The sequence below is a fragment of the Hippopotamus amphibius genome, chromosome 8, assembly GCF_030028045.1.
Source record: "Hippopotamus amphibius kiboko isolate mHipAmp2 chromosome 8, mHipAmp2.hap2, whole genome shotgun sequence".
In the NCBI taxonomy this organism is placed as follows: domain Eukaryota; kingdom Metazoa; phylum Chordata; class Mammalia; order Artiodactyla; family Hippopotamidae; genus Hippopotamus; species Hippopotamus amphibius.
Window position 1 is genome coordinate 111933134 of NC_080193.1, and position 15714 is coordinate 111948847.

General features: G+C 38.8%; 1 protein-coding gene across 8 annotated transcripts in view; it reads right to left on the reverse strand.

Annotated features, from left to right (window-relative positions):
- MYO1B (myosin IB) overlaps window positions 1-15714 on the reverse strand; it is a 182898-nt gene that overhangs the window by 43138 nt on the left and 124046 nt on the right. For all 8 annotated transcript variants that reach the window (XM_057744587.1, XM_057744589.1, XM_057744586.1 and 5 more), the window contains 6 exons: window positions 14771-14869; window positions 13068-13171; window positions 11422-11569; window positions 11030-11148; window positions 5721-5807; window positions 4999-5064 (listed from right to left, as the gene is read on the reverse strand). In XM_057744587.1, the coding sequence (XP_057600570.1) occupies window positions 4999-5064; window positions 5721-5807; window positions 11030-11148; window positions 11422-11569; window positions 13068-13171; window positions 14771-14869 (623 nt within the window). The remainder of the gene's footprint in view (window positions 1-4998; window positions 5065-5720; window positions 5808-11029; window positions 11149-11421; window positions 11570-13067; window positions 13172-14770; window positions 14870-15714) is intronic.

Genomic DNA, 15714 nt, shown 5'->3' on the forward strand with positions numbered 1-15714 from the left:
CCCTTGGGCAATTCCCCATTTATAATGCTGTTCCTACAGAAAAATATAATGTACTTAACAATCCATTTTTAAAAATCACAATGTCAAGAAATGGGCCCCAAAACAAGAACCACTTTTTGTTTTTTTTAAAGAAAGTAAACTTAAAAAAAAAAATCCTCAAAATAAAAGAAAAACATTTAACATTAAATATTCTCCTTTTAAGCCATTCACAAAATTGAATGACTGGTTGAAGTTATAGAAAACTTCCCTTTAAGTATATAATATTTTTCTTCCAGGTACATACGCATATATGGTCAGTTTTAGAAAAATATCAATAGCATTATAGTGCTCTTAAATATTTTTAAATAGGCTTTGATTTAAAAAGTTAAGACAACACTGATGAACAAGCAAATACATATTACGAACCATGTTAATTCTCACCATTTTTGTCCTGAAATCTACTTTAAATTGTCTCCTTCCTCTTCAACTATAAGTTCTCTAGCACATGAAGGACAAAATTAAAGGCAAAAAACTGAAACAAAAAAGTGCTGCCTGTGACTGGAATCAATTTTCTTGTCAAAATATATTTTAGAAAACAAATCCTATAATCATGAGATGAACTTACCAGTTGGTCTTAGTTGGAGAACTATTAGATTGTTTTAATTGAAATAATCATTGCACCTCGCCTATCACACCCTTACCGTATATGGCCACTTTCAATGAGGTTCTAAGGGCAAGATGAATAAGAGTGCATGATTCCAAATATTTAGCATTTGGCCTGTAAAAACCTAGTTCAATCACACAAAAAGTGAAATACTCAGCCACTGCCGTCCCGCTTTGGTCCACAGGACACTAAATAGATTTCCCTAGTAAACTACCTGTCTGCTTTAAGACCCATCAGTTAAGTACTTATAAAAAAGTTGAATCAATTTAGATTGTCCAACATTATTTTGAATTTAATTTCACTTTTTTAAAGAACAGTATTTGTTATTTTATGGTAATGCTATAAATATTCCTTAGAAATCTAAGGCCATGTTTTCAGTTATAAGACTATCCAAATTGAATTGTGTAGAATTGGAATATCTGGATTATAATTCTCTTCCTTAGCAAAACTGGATATGTTCTACCAGGATTTATAGCTAGATTTTTCTCCTCAATGAACTTTAAATCGCTTTACCTTATTTTTGGTATCAATATCCCACTAATCTATTTTCCAAACTCACATCAGATCACATGCCACCAGCAAGGCAGAGCTATTCACCCAGCTGGCGGTGGAACGTTTTGCTGTCAAACGCATGTGTCATCATCCCATGGTTTAATGCATCAGTTTCCCTCTTCTGTTTAGAGACAGGCTGAAGTAAATGAAAGGTTTCCACCAGCTCAGCTGAAAAACGTTCTCATGGGAACTGTCAGTAGGGTCAAGAGGCAGAATTAGAAACATTCAAAAAAATTTCTTCTAGTGTCCTGTCCAATTTTTAAAGTGATGCCCAGGGCTCTCCAAAAGGCAGGACTTTAATTCCTACAGTCAATTTTCACTGAAGAGAAAGGCAAAATTTTCTCTATATTCTGTCAATTTATTTTCACTTGAGTGGACAGTATCATAGAAATTTTAATTTTTGCACTGATGTAGATTCTGAACACTTCCTCTTGAGTCATACTCTGAGCCCTTCCTTGTACTTCAACTTGTGGCACTTTTAAATCCTTAATTATCTGGGTTCCTAGTGTTCAACCCTATAAGCTTCCTGACATTTCCACATGGTCCAATTTTGCTGAGAATCCAGGAAAATGTATGATAGCACCCGGGGTATTTATGTGAATTCATTAAAAGAAAAAAAAATAAAACAACTTCCTAATTCTGTTTATCAAAAAGCAGGTAAAAGTATTTTAAAAGTGCCCAACCAAATCTCTACTCTGCCTTCCCCTCAAATAAGTCTATTTATAAAATAAATAATACATAAGTAGATTATTAAAAATCAAGATGTTTTAAACATTAACTGAGAAGGTTTAGACAGGAAAATGGAGAGAACAATTAACTATCATGAAATACAAATCTTAATTCTCTCAAGAAACTGGGAAAAAATCTCAAAGTATTTATTGCATGGAGAAGGAAAATTAACTTCTAATGATTTTATGGCCATCATAAGGTTTGCTGTAGACTTATCATTCGTTGGATTTGGCCTTGGCTGTGAAAGGGCTGTTCAGAAAGAGTAAAAATGTAACCTGTTTAGTTTTAGGAATATTATATATACACAGATTAGGTTTAGGTTAAGATGAACTGTAGGTGAGGCAGGATGTTTTAAAGGGCATCTTGTGCAGAGGTCAAGAACAGCACATATGTTTGGAATTTACAGTTCACACTGAAGATTCCCGTTTAGAAGAGGAGTTGGTCTCAACCTTAACGGCGCACTGGAATTACCTGGGAGCTTTAAAATACTGCTGCTCGGGCCCCACACCCAGGGCTTCTGATTCACTGGTCTACGATGCAGCCCAGACAGCTGAATTTTCAAAAGCTCCCCAGTTGATTCCAACATGCAGCTAAGGTTGAGAACTACTGAACTGGAATATATTCCTCTGAAGAAAGGAAGAAGCCTGTTTAGAAACATAATGCAGGCACTTTCAAAAAGTCCATAACGTAACAGTGTTGAGAAAAATGGTGATGAAACTTGCAGAAGGAAAGCATGTTCAGAAAGACAGGCTTGTAGAGAAACTTGAATTAACCATAAGTGAAAAATATTCCTGGATTGCTAAAGGATGTTTTACTCAGTGCCAAGTTACAGGATGTTTCCACTCGGAACATCTAAATTCTGTCCTGATTAGGTCTGTAGCAAACACTTTAAAAAAGTAATCTAGTTTCCTGATTAGAGCTTCCGACCAGATAGGATGCATCCTCAGCCAGCAACAGATCCTCCATCTTAGGACCAAGACCATAAGCTCCATGCAGGCAAGGAACATCTTGGCCTTGCTTATCACTGGCAGCTGGCTCATAGCAGGCATTAAATAAATACTGGGGAAAGGACTCCCTCACTTGTACATGATCAAACTGTTCATGAGGTTTAACTCAGTACCGAGGGCTGTGGGGGTCTCTTTTCCCACGGCTAATTAGGTCTCACTGGAAGATGAAGCCAAGCCAATGTCCCATCATGACCCATTACCCTATTTAAAAAAAAGTTTCCATGTATTGTGACAGGATATCAAGTACCTGCCCATTGACAAGAATCAACAAATTTTTTTCTTGCAAAATAAAAATAAAATCAGTTTCTTTGATTTTAGAACTATCACTGAACATACTTTTTTTTTTTTCTAACTTTCTAGCAAGATCTCTGCTTTTGCCCTCTTCATGAAACCGTCTAAATAAAGATCAGCAATGTGCCAGGTAAGAAATCTCTTTCCCTGCCATCTGCAAAGAATGACTTTGACATTTAGTGCCCATTTAGTGACAGTAACCTGAGGTCTTTTTAGCACCATGACTTCTGAGTCTACTCCAGCAATCCTCTTAACTCACAAATCTCAAATTCTTCCTTTGTCCAAGGGACTGGACGCTTTCCTTTTCATCGTCTGCTAAAGGGACACCCATGTAAGCAGACACTGTGCTGAAGGGCAGGTTTCTAGTGCAGCACGAAGCACAAGCGTCCCCCACACACAGACGAACTGCGGAAAGACTCCCCACGCTGCCCAGAGCTTAGGATGATGACAAAGGTGCAGACACAGGGCGCGTCGGAGACTTAGAGCATTTGGGTGTCTTCCTTATTTCCAGATACTGGGAACCATGTGAGTTTGGGGAGAAAAATGAGGAAAAGCCCCGCAGAAGGCCTTTTATTATTTATCAAGGAGGCCTAAGATTTAGGTTTGGAGTCTGACATTTGGTAGCCAGGTAACGCTGGCATAGTTACTTTGACCTCTGAAGCCTCCCCTCTTCTGTAATATAAAAATAATAATAGAAGCTACTTCATGAGACTATTGTGGCCATTAAATCAGACAACATACATAACACTTACCATAAACCTGGCGTATAGTCAGCCCTGGATAATTATTAACCGCTAGCTATTAAGTATGGGACCTAATAAAGCAAGGAGAAGGCACTATTCCCAAAAGAAATGTTGTGAGAAAAAGGCATTTACTAGAAAGACTTGGCTGAGCTACATGGAATGGGCTGATGTTTTTTCTGTGACTCTGTGAACCTGATAACTTGGAACATGTAAATTCTTTGGGGGTCATTCTGGAAAGGGCCTGGTTGTTCAAAGGAATTCACAAATTACTTGTGGGGAGAGTTAAGAAAGGAGAAGTCTGATCTACTGGTTATTTTCCTGAACCAAACTAAAATACCACTCCTAAAAGTGAGAATAAGAGTTTTAAAAGGTCCTTAAAACAGCTTCAAATGTCAAAGTTAGTAAGGGGGTAAACAGGAAATTCTAATATAAGTCTATAATGTTTAAATATTTAACTTGAAAGAAGCACGGAGACTTTTTAAAAATTTCATTATGAACTTCAGCAGAAATTTTTTTCAACCTTTGCTGCAGAACTCATAAGCTCACAGTTGGATAAGACCTGGATAAGATGCAACAAATCATCTACTCCAGACCCTCTCTGTCTGAGTCCAGCAGAGAGGAATTGACCAGCTCTGGCCAGTCCATGAGCTCTGGCTCTCCCATTTCTGGCTTTTTTCATGACACCATCCTACCTCACTTTCAAGCAACCTACAAATGACCAAATGACTACAGACATAATGTCCGTATACCTTGTTGGAAATTTCAGAGTAAGAATTTTGAATCTGCTATTTCAAAAGTCAAATACTAATACAAGAAAGTCTTTTTAAACGGCACTGTCTCCAAAATGCTGGATCTCAGCACTTAAAGCACACGCGCACACACACACACATTGTTACATCTTTACAAAAGTTATTTGTAGATTCGAAGTCACATTAATTATATTAAATGTTGTCTATAGAATACATGATTTAATCTCCAACTGTTCCACATTAATAAATATCGGAAAAAAATAAAATAAAAAAAAGCAGCTCACCTCAAAAATTTCGAAGCCATAAATGTCCAAAACACCCATGACCTTTTTTCTCACTTTTGTTTGTGCCTTAAAAATAGTTTCAAATTGAAGGGTTAACTTAAGCATGAAATATAACACTAAAAGCATACCAAAGAATATAGACATATATTACAAGTTAATTGTGTTTCAGACCTAGAAGAATATAATTTAGGTTTTTTTTAAAACATATGAGAGGTAGGACACTGGTATGGAATCTCAGAGAAACTGTAATAATGGATGACAAAGAAGGCATGACTATGCCTTCTTTATTAGCTGCTTAATTATAAAAAAAGAGATTGCTGAATTTTACAACAGGTAGGGTCTTTCAAAATCATCTAGTCCAATACTCTCATTTTATTGAAGAACATATTAGTAGCTAGACAGGTCAAGTGACCTCTTCAGCCAAGTGTGTACAACTAGTTAGTCGATGAGCCACAACCAGGACCTGGGATCCTGTCTCTCACAGTAGCACTGCAAATACCATTAAATTATCCACCAGTGAGATTTCTTATAACACACATGGCAAAACAAAATAGAACTGCTGACAAATTTCAGTCCTAAACAAGGTTAAGTTCTTTTCAAGGAACAATCTCTGTAAGTGGTAATCAATTACCTGATTATAAAATGAAATACCTTTAAATAAATGTGTATACTCTGAATACCATTTATCAAAACTGATTTATTTGTTTATAGAGATTCAGTACCTTAATACTTTCATTGATTCGATTTACCAACCACGAAAACAACCTGCTGTAGAGGTTTTTAGCCAGAGCATCACGGGCATAATAAGCCTATTAAAAAGAAAAAGAAAAACTCAATACCTACGATTACCACCATGTGTAATTTCAATAAAATAATGAAGTTTTTTTTTAAAGATACTGAAAGCTCTTTTATTTCAAATTTCTTTTCAGAGTGTTTTTATTCTACTCTGGACGAACAGTGGAGCCATTAAGAAAACTGGGCAAATTGTTTATAACCACTTATTATACTTTTTCACATCTCAGGAAATTAATTTTAAATACTGCAAAAGCTATCTCCACAAAGATATTCATCTCAATGTTACGGAACAGAGAAAAATCACAAGCAATTTAGAAATCCAACAACAGGGGCATGGTAAAATAAATAAATAAGCACCTCCTGGAAGAAAGTTACACAGTCACCACAGAATGACAGTTACAAAAATTAGATAATGAAATGAAAAATACTTGTTATGCTTTGTGACAAAAAAATTACACATTTATTATAACAACTACTATTTTTTTAAGCAACTACATGTAGGAAATTCAAAGGAAATACATTAAAATGGTTTTGACTGATGGGATCTGTAAATATTTTCTGTCATTCAATCTTTTGAGCATTTAAAAAACATCTTTCATAATAAGCACTACAACAATACATTGTTGGAAAATACTTTGTATAATAAAAATAAAGCTCTTTTACTTGTTTATCTATTTGTTTGAAAACTGTCCACAGCTACTTGACAAAGAAGAGGTAAAAGACATATATGTCTCTCTGACCTTGACTTAGAATGCAAAAGCTGGAGAAAGTTAGGCTCACGAGAACCTAACAGCCCTTACACTTACTGGGTGCCGAGGGTGTGCAGGAAGTAAGTGCTAGTGATGTGTCTGAAATCAGTGCTCCAGGGGAGGCCTGGAGTTGGGCGGCAGCAGCCCAAGAAGAAATGGGCCCCAGGGAAGGAAAGCAGAGGCTTTGCTGCTGTTTTTAACACTCTGGACATGTGTGTGTATTTCATTGGTTGTAAGTAGAAAGTTGGGCATTACAGTTAAAGTAAACCATTATAGTTTTATTTTATAAAGAACACAATTTATTGGATTCTGTGAAAATTTTCTCTCTGCAATTCTTCCTAAATGTAACAATTTTAATAACAGACTCACTTCCCTGGCAATGTACTGCAGCTGGAGGGTACCTTTTCGCTTTATCGGATACTTCCAAGCTAATCCCAAACCTTCCTCCCCAAGTCTCCAATGAGGGTTAGAAAATCCACCTAGTAGTTGGTAAAAAATACAGCCTGACTGTCCAATGCTATATATTAGGGGTGGGGAGGGGGGGCAGTAAATAATTCTACAACAGAAAATGCATGTAAAATGCTGACACCAAGAAAGACGCCTTAATTAAGATGAGTACCCTTCCTCTAACAGCCATTCTTCTAGCTTTTATTTTCTTAAAATAGGTAATTTAAGTGCCTAAGACAATGCCTGGCACATAGTAAGTCTGAAGGTATACTTATAATCACGATTTTTGAAGTATCCTCATTCTTTACTACTGCCTCATGAGCCTAGAAAATTCTTTCTTGATCCTTTCCCCTTTCTTCTTGTAAATTCAAGTTATCTCCAAACACCACTTATTTGTAAACAGACCCTATTTCATCACCACGTCATCCCGCTTTCTTAGTTGTACGCTGCTTCCAACAAACCACCATTTCAGCCTGCAACTGAACTAATAGTGACAACTTATTCTGGTAAACTGCTCTATATTTTTTAAAGTGTCTCCACAGCCAATACTAATCTTCCTTGCTTCCTTCAAATACTTATTCCAGAAGTCTTGAACCCAGATGCTTTCAGGGACTGCACAAGAGAAATGAGCAGGAAACAGTGGGATCTGCGGGGGTTGGAGGCGGCGTTCCAGGCTAAAGGCACTCAAATTCAAAATTTAAAAAGCAAGCTAACAAAACAACAACAACAAAAACCCAAAAACCTACCCTTTCTTCAAATAGTCATCAAATAAAATATGCCTATTGAGCTATATCTGGCCCCAGGGGCTGTCAATTTGCTACCTGTAACTTCCTGAGTCTGATGCATGCCACCTAATCTCCACAATAATATCCTCCAAAGTAAGGGCAGTAAGGTTTACTCCCATTTAAGGATCACGAATAAGGTGTGTAGTAATGAGAGACGACACCGAGTGCCCTGACTCGCCATCTCAGATTCTAAGCACAAATGAAAAGACTGCGTTTCGGCAGCTGATGAAGCTCACTGAGCAGAATCCCATGTGATGACCAGTATCAGGCATGGCCCTGGACAGTACGGTAAGTACAGACACAGAGATGCACCGAGAGGGGACCCGCCCCCCGGGAACTTACAGCGGAACGTGGGAGATCAAACCAAGGAGTTAAACAATCAGAGGAAAGGCTCCAAAGGAGTTTGCAGCAGAAAAATGAGTTCAGAGAAGGAAGAAGCTGGGGCCTGTGTGATCAAGGAAGCCTTTCTGGATGAAGTGCAATTAAAGGGCCATTTAGACAGCAGAAGGAATTAGCAATGACGTGAGCGTGAGAGATACGCAGCAGCAAAGGCCTCAGGCAAAAATAAGTACGGCATTTAGAGAATCAGCACGGAATAAACTGAGACAAGTCTTTTAGGGTGAGATGACAGAGGACCCTGGAAGCCAAGGAGGGAGTATGTGGTAGACGCTGAATAATAACTCCGCCTTGAGTTTCTATTATTTCAATATTAGTCATTCTATCTGGGGAAAGATCTAAATGCCTCGGGGAAAATGAGGCATGGGCCAATAAAGACGATAAGGGGGCCTAAGAATTGAAGCTATCAGGAAAAATTAATAAAACAAGTCACGTCTTGTAGATCAAAATCTTCTAGGCAATAAGACTGGTAGAAACAAATACTCTGAACCCTACATTTAAAAAACAACTTGAATAAGGAGCCGAACAATCTCTTTTATGCCAGAGGTTAAAGGAATGTGGAAAGTTTTACCCAGTGACACAAGGTGACTCAAGCTTATAAAAGTAAGAGGCACCTGGGCCTGGTTTCTGTAGAGGATGATGAAAAAGCAAGAGTAAAACACACAATAAAAACAGTCACGAATGTGACTGCTGGATGGACTGCAGCAGCATCACCTCTGAGCTTGTTAGAAATGCAAATTCTTCGTTCCTACCACAGATCTACCGAACCAAACACTCTGGGGGTCTGGCCTGCAAACCGTGTTTAAGAAACCCTCCGGGTGATTCTGATGCACCCTCAAGTCTGAGAACCACTGCTGCAGACGCCCCACTTGGACACCACACATAACCTATCTTCCAGCCATGCGGCTCTGAATCCTCTTCACGTATCTAATGCCACAGCCAAGCCTGATCAACACCCTTCCTGATATGTACTCCAAACCCAGCTCCTCGCACTGTTTTCTTTTTGAAATACAATTTCGCCCATTTCGTATACATCGAAATCCTTCTAGGATTGGCTCAGAAACCACCTTCTCCGAAAGTCCCCTTTAATCCCTTATGTCTCTAGTAACAGTCTATGCGGTGCAGGCTCTCAACAAATTTTTCTTCATGATGTATGTGACTCACCATCTGACTCTGAGGGAGGTGGACGTGGACAGACATGACAGCAGTAGTAGTAACTTAAGAAGGAGGACACACAACAGTTATAGCTAGAAACTTTATGTATACATCAAACTTATATATACCTAAAGGTACAGTATTTCCATAGCCAAAATCACCCACCTAAAATAAGAAACCAACACTGAAAGAAAGCTAAAGGCATGTAGGCATTCTCAGGTTAGTAGGAAAGACTAGTCCAGAGCAGCAGAGAGAAAGACTAAACCCCCTCTACTGTCTTAAGCTTAAGGCTACTTGCAAGGCGGATGAGAAGACAGTTGGACAAAATATGCCTCAGTGGGAAAAGTCCTGAATTGGTCATTTAATTCTAGCCCAGGTCAGCACTGACTGGTGGGACAATGTCTAAGCCACAGAACAGAGGGTTTACACTGAAAGGGTTTCCACAAGCTCCTAGGTAGACATGCATGCACGTATACAGCTGTTCACCCATCCTCGAACCAGAAGAGAGAAGACATAAGCAACTTAGATTTGTGTCTTAGAAAGACTTCATTGGCCTAAGTGTGGAGGGTGGAGGGGGGAATAGTAAGAAAGGCAGGGAGGCCAATTTGACCCTTTGACCCCAGCCAGCTCCCCGCACTGCCTTCTCCAAATCAATAAACGCCAATTCCATTTTCCTAGTTGCTTGGGCCAAAAATGTTGAGAGTCATGCTTGACTCTTCTCTTCCTTTCATGTCACACACATCACGGCATCAGCAAGTCTTGTTGCTTCCACTTTCAAAATATATCCAGATGTGACCACTTCTTGTCCCACTGCCACCACCTGGTTCAAGAGCCACCACCATCTCCGGGTTAGCACACAATTGTGTGCGCCCCTGTGCTATGAATGTTTGCACCCCCACCCCCAAATCCACATGTCGAAGCCCTACTCCCTCATGTGATGGTATCTGGAGATGGGGCCTTTAGGAGGCAATTAGATTTAGATGTGGTCGGGAGGGTGGAGTCCCCATAATGGGACTGGTACCCTTATAAAGGGATGAAGACACCAAGCTCACTTGCTTGCATGCTCACTCTGTCATGTGAGGATACAGGAAGGAGGTAGGTAGTCGCCTGTAAATCAGGAAGAGGGCCCTCACCAAGAATTTGACCCTGCTGGCACCCTGACCTCAGGCTTCTAGCCTCCAGAACTGTGAGAAACAGATGTTTTTTGCTTAAGCCACCCAGTCTACAGCATTCTGTTACAGCAGCCAAAGTGACTAAGATACCCTTCTGTCCCCTACAATCTGCTCTCTACATTGCAGCCAGAATGACTCCTTAAAATACAAGGCAGATCATACCATCCATGCTCAAAACTCTCTAGCCATTTCTCAGCTCATTCAGCTTCTCTGTCCCCAACACTATGGGATCTCCCTTGCTCTGCTCTACTTTTTCTCTTTGTCCACTGCACTTACTGCCTGCTAGCTTGCTATATAAATTTATTTATTAGGTCTACTGCTTTGTCTGGCTCCTCCTGCCAAAATTTTAAGCTCCACGAGGGCAGGGATCCTTATCTGTTTAGTTTACTCTGTGTCCCTAGTGCCTAGAACAATGCCTAGAATACAGTATGACAGGTAAGATAACAGCCTGAAAAATAAAATTTTTGTTTCCACTTATATAAAAATACCACAGACTTTAAAAACTCCCTTTCAGACATTATGTGTCACCCACCTGAGCCACGTTCAGTGTAGTTGAAACTTTCTCTTGTTTGGCCTCAACTGTTCGGAAACTGAAGGCTCGTTCTAGAACTGACTGGTCAATGCCGGTCAGCTCGCAAATTTCTTTTAACTCTGTTGTGGGGGAATGGACAAAGAGTGACTGCATATCTGCTGCTAATAATCACCTTCAAGGCTTACATTGTTCTTTCTAAATCATTTGCAAACCAAACAGTGTAAAACACATAAATCAAAAGACTTCAGACTGAGCTGTAATTATGTTTCTGCTGGGTTTCACTAGAAAGCTTTTCCAACTCAATGAAAAGCAAGTTTTACTTTCTATATTAAAAACTGGACAGAAGTTCAAAGCCAGTTTTGCTGAACAGGGTCCGTCCTCCGCCAACTTACCGTTTTTATCTTTGATCTTGCTTTCATCTAAACCATTCACTCGCGATTCAGGCTTGAACTCGATGTTCCCCAGCTTCAACACCGCGGCCACCACCTCCAACACAGACTCGACCTCATGGTCCATGAAACCCACAATCTGCATGGCATTCTGGGGGGGGAAAAAGCACCTGTTTTCTTTCTGTAGTTCTTTAATATTTTTAAAAAACAAACCATACAACAGATTTGTCTCTGAAAAAAGACAAAAACAACAAAAAGACAAAGTGTCCCGGAATAAACTTTCCAAAAGGCAAACCTATTAAGAGCCCCACCAACGTGGGGCTCTATCTTGTTCACTGGCGTCAAGCTCTGATTCAAAGAGCCCTGGGGTACTTCACAGGCTGTGGCAAAGAGGGGCATGTAAAGAGGAAGACGGGGAGAGAAGGCTGAGAGCGGATCCCTGGGTTCCCACCCAGACGCTAACCACAGCAGTTTGAGCGGGGGTGTGTGTGTGTGTGTATGTCTTTTTTCATACTGGGGTTCTGCTGCTAGAAACAAAACCAAACAAAAAGCTTTCATAACGCCCTCCAAAAAAAAAAAACCACCTCCTCATTTATTTTACATACAAGAAAAAATGTGGTGTGCAAAGGTGAAGTGCCTGATTCCAGGAACTATGGATAACAAGGAACATTTGTCCAGTAATAAATTTTTATTGAGTGCCAATGATTTGCCAGGCAAAGTAGTTACAGAACTGGTCCTGAACTCAAGTCTCAAAATCATGTCCAGGAATCAACAGGTTTTCATAGGAGGATGTTTAGACAACTTAAAAAAAAAAAAAAAGATACTCAAGAAATGCTTTCTTTCTGAGAATAGCCCAGCTTGCTTGCTTCTCTCTCTCTCCCCGCCCCCACCTACCTATCAGTCTAACTATTTATAGTAACTACCTAGCAATGGGAGTACTGTAAGATTTTTTTGTTCTAGAAAATTTCAAACATATACAAAATCTAGAGAGCAGGAAAAGAACCCCATGTTATTTTCATTCACCCCCAAAGATGAACTGATTCCAATCTTGTTTCATCTGTAAGCCAACCTCTCTCCCCCTCTCCCACCATTATCTCAGCTATCTCATTTGTAAGTAAATAACAGTTATCAGATCACACCCTAACAGAAGTAATTTTCCAAGTGCCTCATAGAACACAGAATATAATTTAAAATTATTTTCTAATGAACACAAATGCTAATCATTCTGGTTTATGCATGATTTTTCGAAAACTATATAAACATCACTTTCTGTCTGAAAAATAGATTTGACTTAACATGACTGTAGGACAGTTTTTACAGGTGGAAATTAACTACTGAGCTTTGGCTATAAAAACATTTGGAATTTCAATACAATTTCAAAAGTCAAACCCCAAGATAATATAATAAGAAAGCTCCTTTTGATAAACAGTAAAATCACATGCTCCAGCAAGGCATGGCCTTCGCAATACTGCAGGATTTTCAAACTTGTAAAAAACTCAAACTAATAAAAATACAACAAATTAGTCTATAATTCTAAAATCTTAGGGAGCATGAGTTACACATCAAAGACAAGTCAGAACTGTCACCAATTCTGATTGAGCAATACAGTGTTAGCCATTTTAAAGAGTAATGAAAGGGTTACATCTTACCCTAACGGTTCTGAAATTTGCTGCGTCGTCCACTCCATTAACCTTGGCAGAGTCCAGACTTAGGTAGTTATATCTGCTGAAATCCCGCTCAAGTTTAAGCTTATCTATTGAATCACACATACAAGTTAATAAGTTACTTTAATGAATCTAATCATCTTTAATATCTCATCCCCCTTATTTTTTTAAATAAATTTATTTATTTTTTGGCTCTGTTGGGTCTTTGCTGCTGTGCGCGGGCTTTCTTCAGATACAGCAAGCTTCTCACTGCAGTGGCTATTCTTGTTGCCAAGCTCAGGCTCTAGGCGCACTTGGGCTTCAGCAGTTGCAGGACGCAGGCTCAGTAGTTGTGGCTCACAGGCTCTAGAGTTAAGGCTTAGCAGTTGTGGCACACAGGCTTAGTTGCTCTGTGGCATGTGGGATCTTCCTGGACCAGGGATCGAACCCATGTCCCCTGAACTGGCAGGCAATTCTTAATCACTGCGCCACCAGGCAAGTCCAATATCTCATCCCCTTAACACTTCAGATAAAAATATTTCACACTATGCATTGAATCCACAGAACAAAAGTTGATAACCAAAGATGAGTAATAGTATTTTCCTAAAATCACCTTTACCGCCAGTGTACATATTTCAAACTCTGCTTTTTTTACATTTATTCTTATCGAGACCGGCTCTTTCCATATTTTGATAATATAAAATATTAACAAACAGTATCAAATATTTTATCAAAATAGTATCAAATAGTATCAAAGCATACTATTTCCTTATAACATATGATGTCTGCCTAGTGATTCCCCCACTGTTGGACACTTGGATTTTCTCCAGTTTATAATAATAAAGGGCAGTGATAAATGTCTTCACACAAAATGTTTTTCTGGATTCTTTTGAATTATTTCATTGGGATATATTCCAAAAAGTGGTGCACCTGGGTGGTAGGCTCTGATCATTTCATGACTTATTCTGCTTTGCCAATTAGTCCCCCAGGAAGAAGTCCTTACTTTGAAGTGACACCCACAAGCTCTAAGCAGATCTGTGCCTGACAACTCTGCCAGCTTAATCCTCTTTAATAACTTCTATATGTTATTAATACATGTGTGGTGAACACATCAGTGCTGTTTTAATTTGTATTTGTTGATAATTAGTAAGGATGATTTCTTTCCCCCAAGTGTGTTGACTTTCCATAGCTCTTCTTGTTTGATCTATTTGTTCAAAACTTATTATCACTTAACTATTGACAATTGGATACTATCCTGATGGACTTATATTAAGTCTCTACAATATCCAAAGGTCAGACTTTTATCTCTTGTGTCAGTTGCAAATGTCTTCCCACTATTGTTAAATCGTCACTAAGCAATTTGTTTTTATATAATTGTATTCATCTACTGCTCCCTGCTAATTTCTTCTTCCCAAATGGACTAATTATATTCTTCCATTTTATTTTTTAAATTGATAATGAGCCCCTCCCTCCCCCCATTTTTAGCTCTTTGAGCAAATCATCTGAGTCCCGTCCCAGTACCTGGTGAGGTTCTATAGGGATAGAGAGCAAACAAAGATTGCGAGGTGGGAGAAGCCAACAACACGTCATGCTCTTCCCTTCGACCAGAATCGTGGAAAAATTTTAAGAGAAAAGAGGAAAAGCATATGGGACACTTCTGCTTTGGATGCCGCAACAGTAAAAATTAAAACATAGACATAGGGACTTACTGAGGAGCTCTTCGGAGGCACCAGAAAGCAGCTGATAGAACACATGGAAGTTTCTTTCACCTCTTGGCTGTTTAACAACTCGAGATTTCTCTAAAAGATCTAAAGAGAAAAATAATCAAAATCATAGTATAGTATCAACTTCACATTCAAATACACCATGCTTCCTTCATTTCCCCCCTCACTTTCTTTTTCATTTTCTGTTTTGTATTAACAAGATAATAAAAGAAGCTATACTTTTGGTTCTACTTTCAGGAAGAAGCACATCTCTAACTAAAACCACCAAATTAAACAAAACCAGGTTCTTTCTGAACCATAGTGAATATACAAAATAAGTTTAACAATACATTCAACAAACTGATTAAAGACAACACAGCTTTTATAATAATATTCTCTTGGTTTTATGATGACATTAAGTTCTTTGATACATAGCATTACAAATCTAAGCAAGGAAATGCAACCATTCAGTTAAGAATTCACTTAAGAGTTATAATGATAACAAGTTAACATATATTATTTCATTGAATCCTCTCCACCATTTTGTAAGGCATGATTTTACAGATAAAAAAACTAACAGTCCAAGAGTTTAAGAAGGATGTGAAATCAGGCCATCTGACCCAAGGGCAGACCCCACCATATATCCACATGCCCTGCTACCTGGCATAAGTGAACCAGACTTTCTTGATCTCCTGGTCTTAAAGAATAAAAGGTGCTTCTCATTTGAGGGACTCTGGTGTTAACTGACAGTATACTTTCACTGATTCCAGATGATTTTTCATCCTGTAAATCTGACACCTTATTAAGTTTTCAAGCTTTCAGGAAGGGAGGGGGAGAGAGAGAGAGAAGGAGGGAGGGAGGAAGGGAGAAAAGAAGGCATAAATCTATCAAGCTAGCCAACCAGAAAGGCGGCACTGTGGCAATAACAGGGGCTGGCAAAATACAACAGC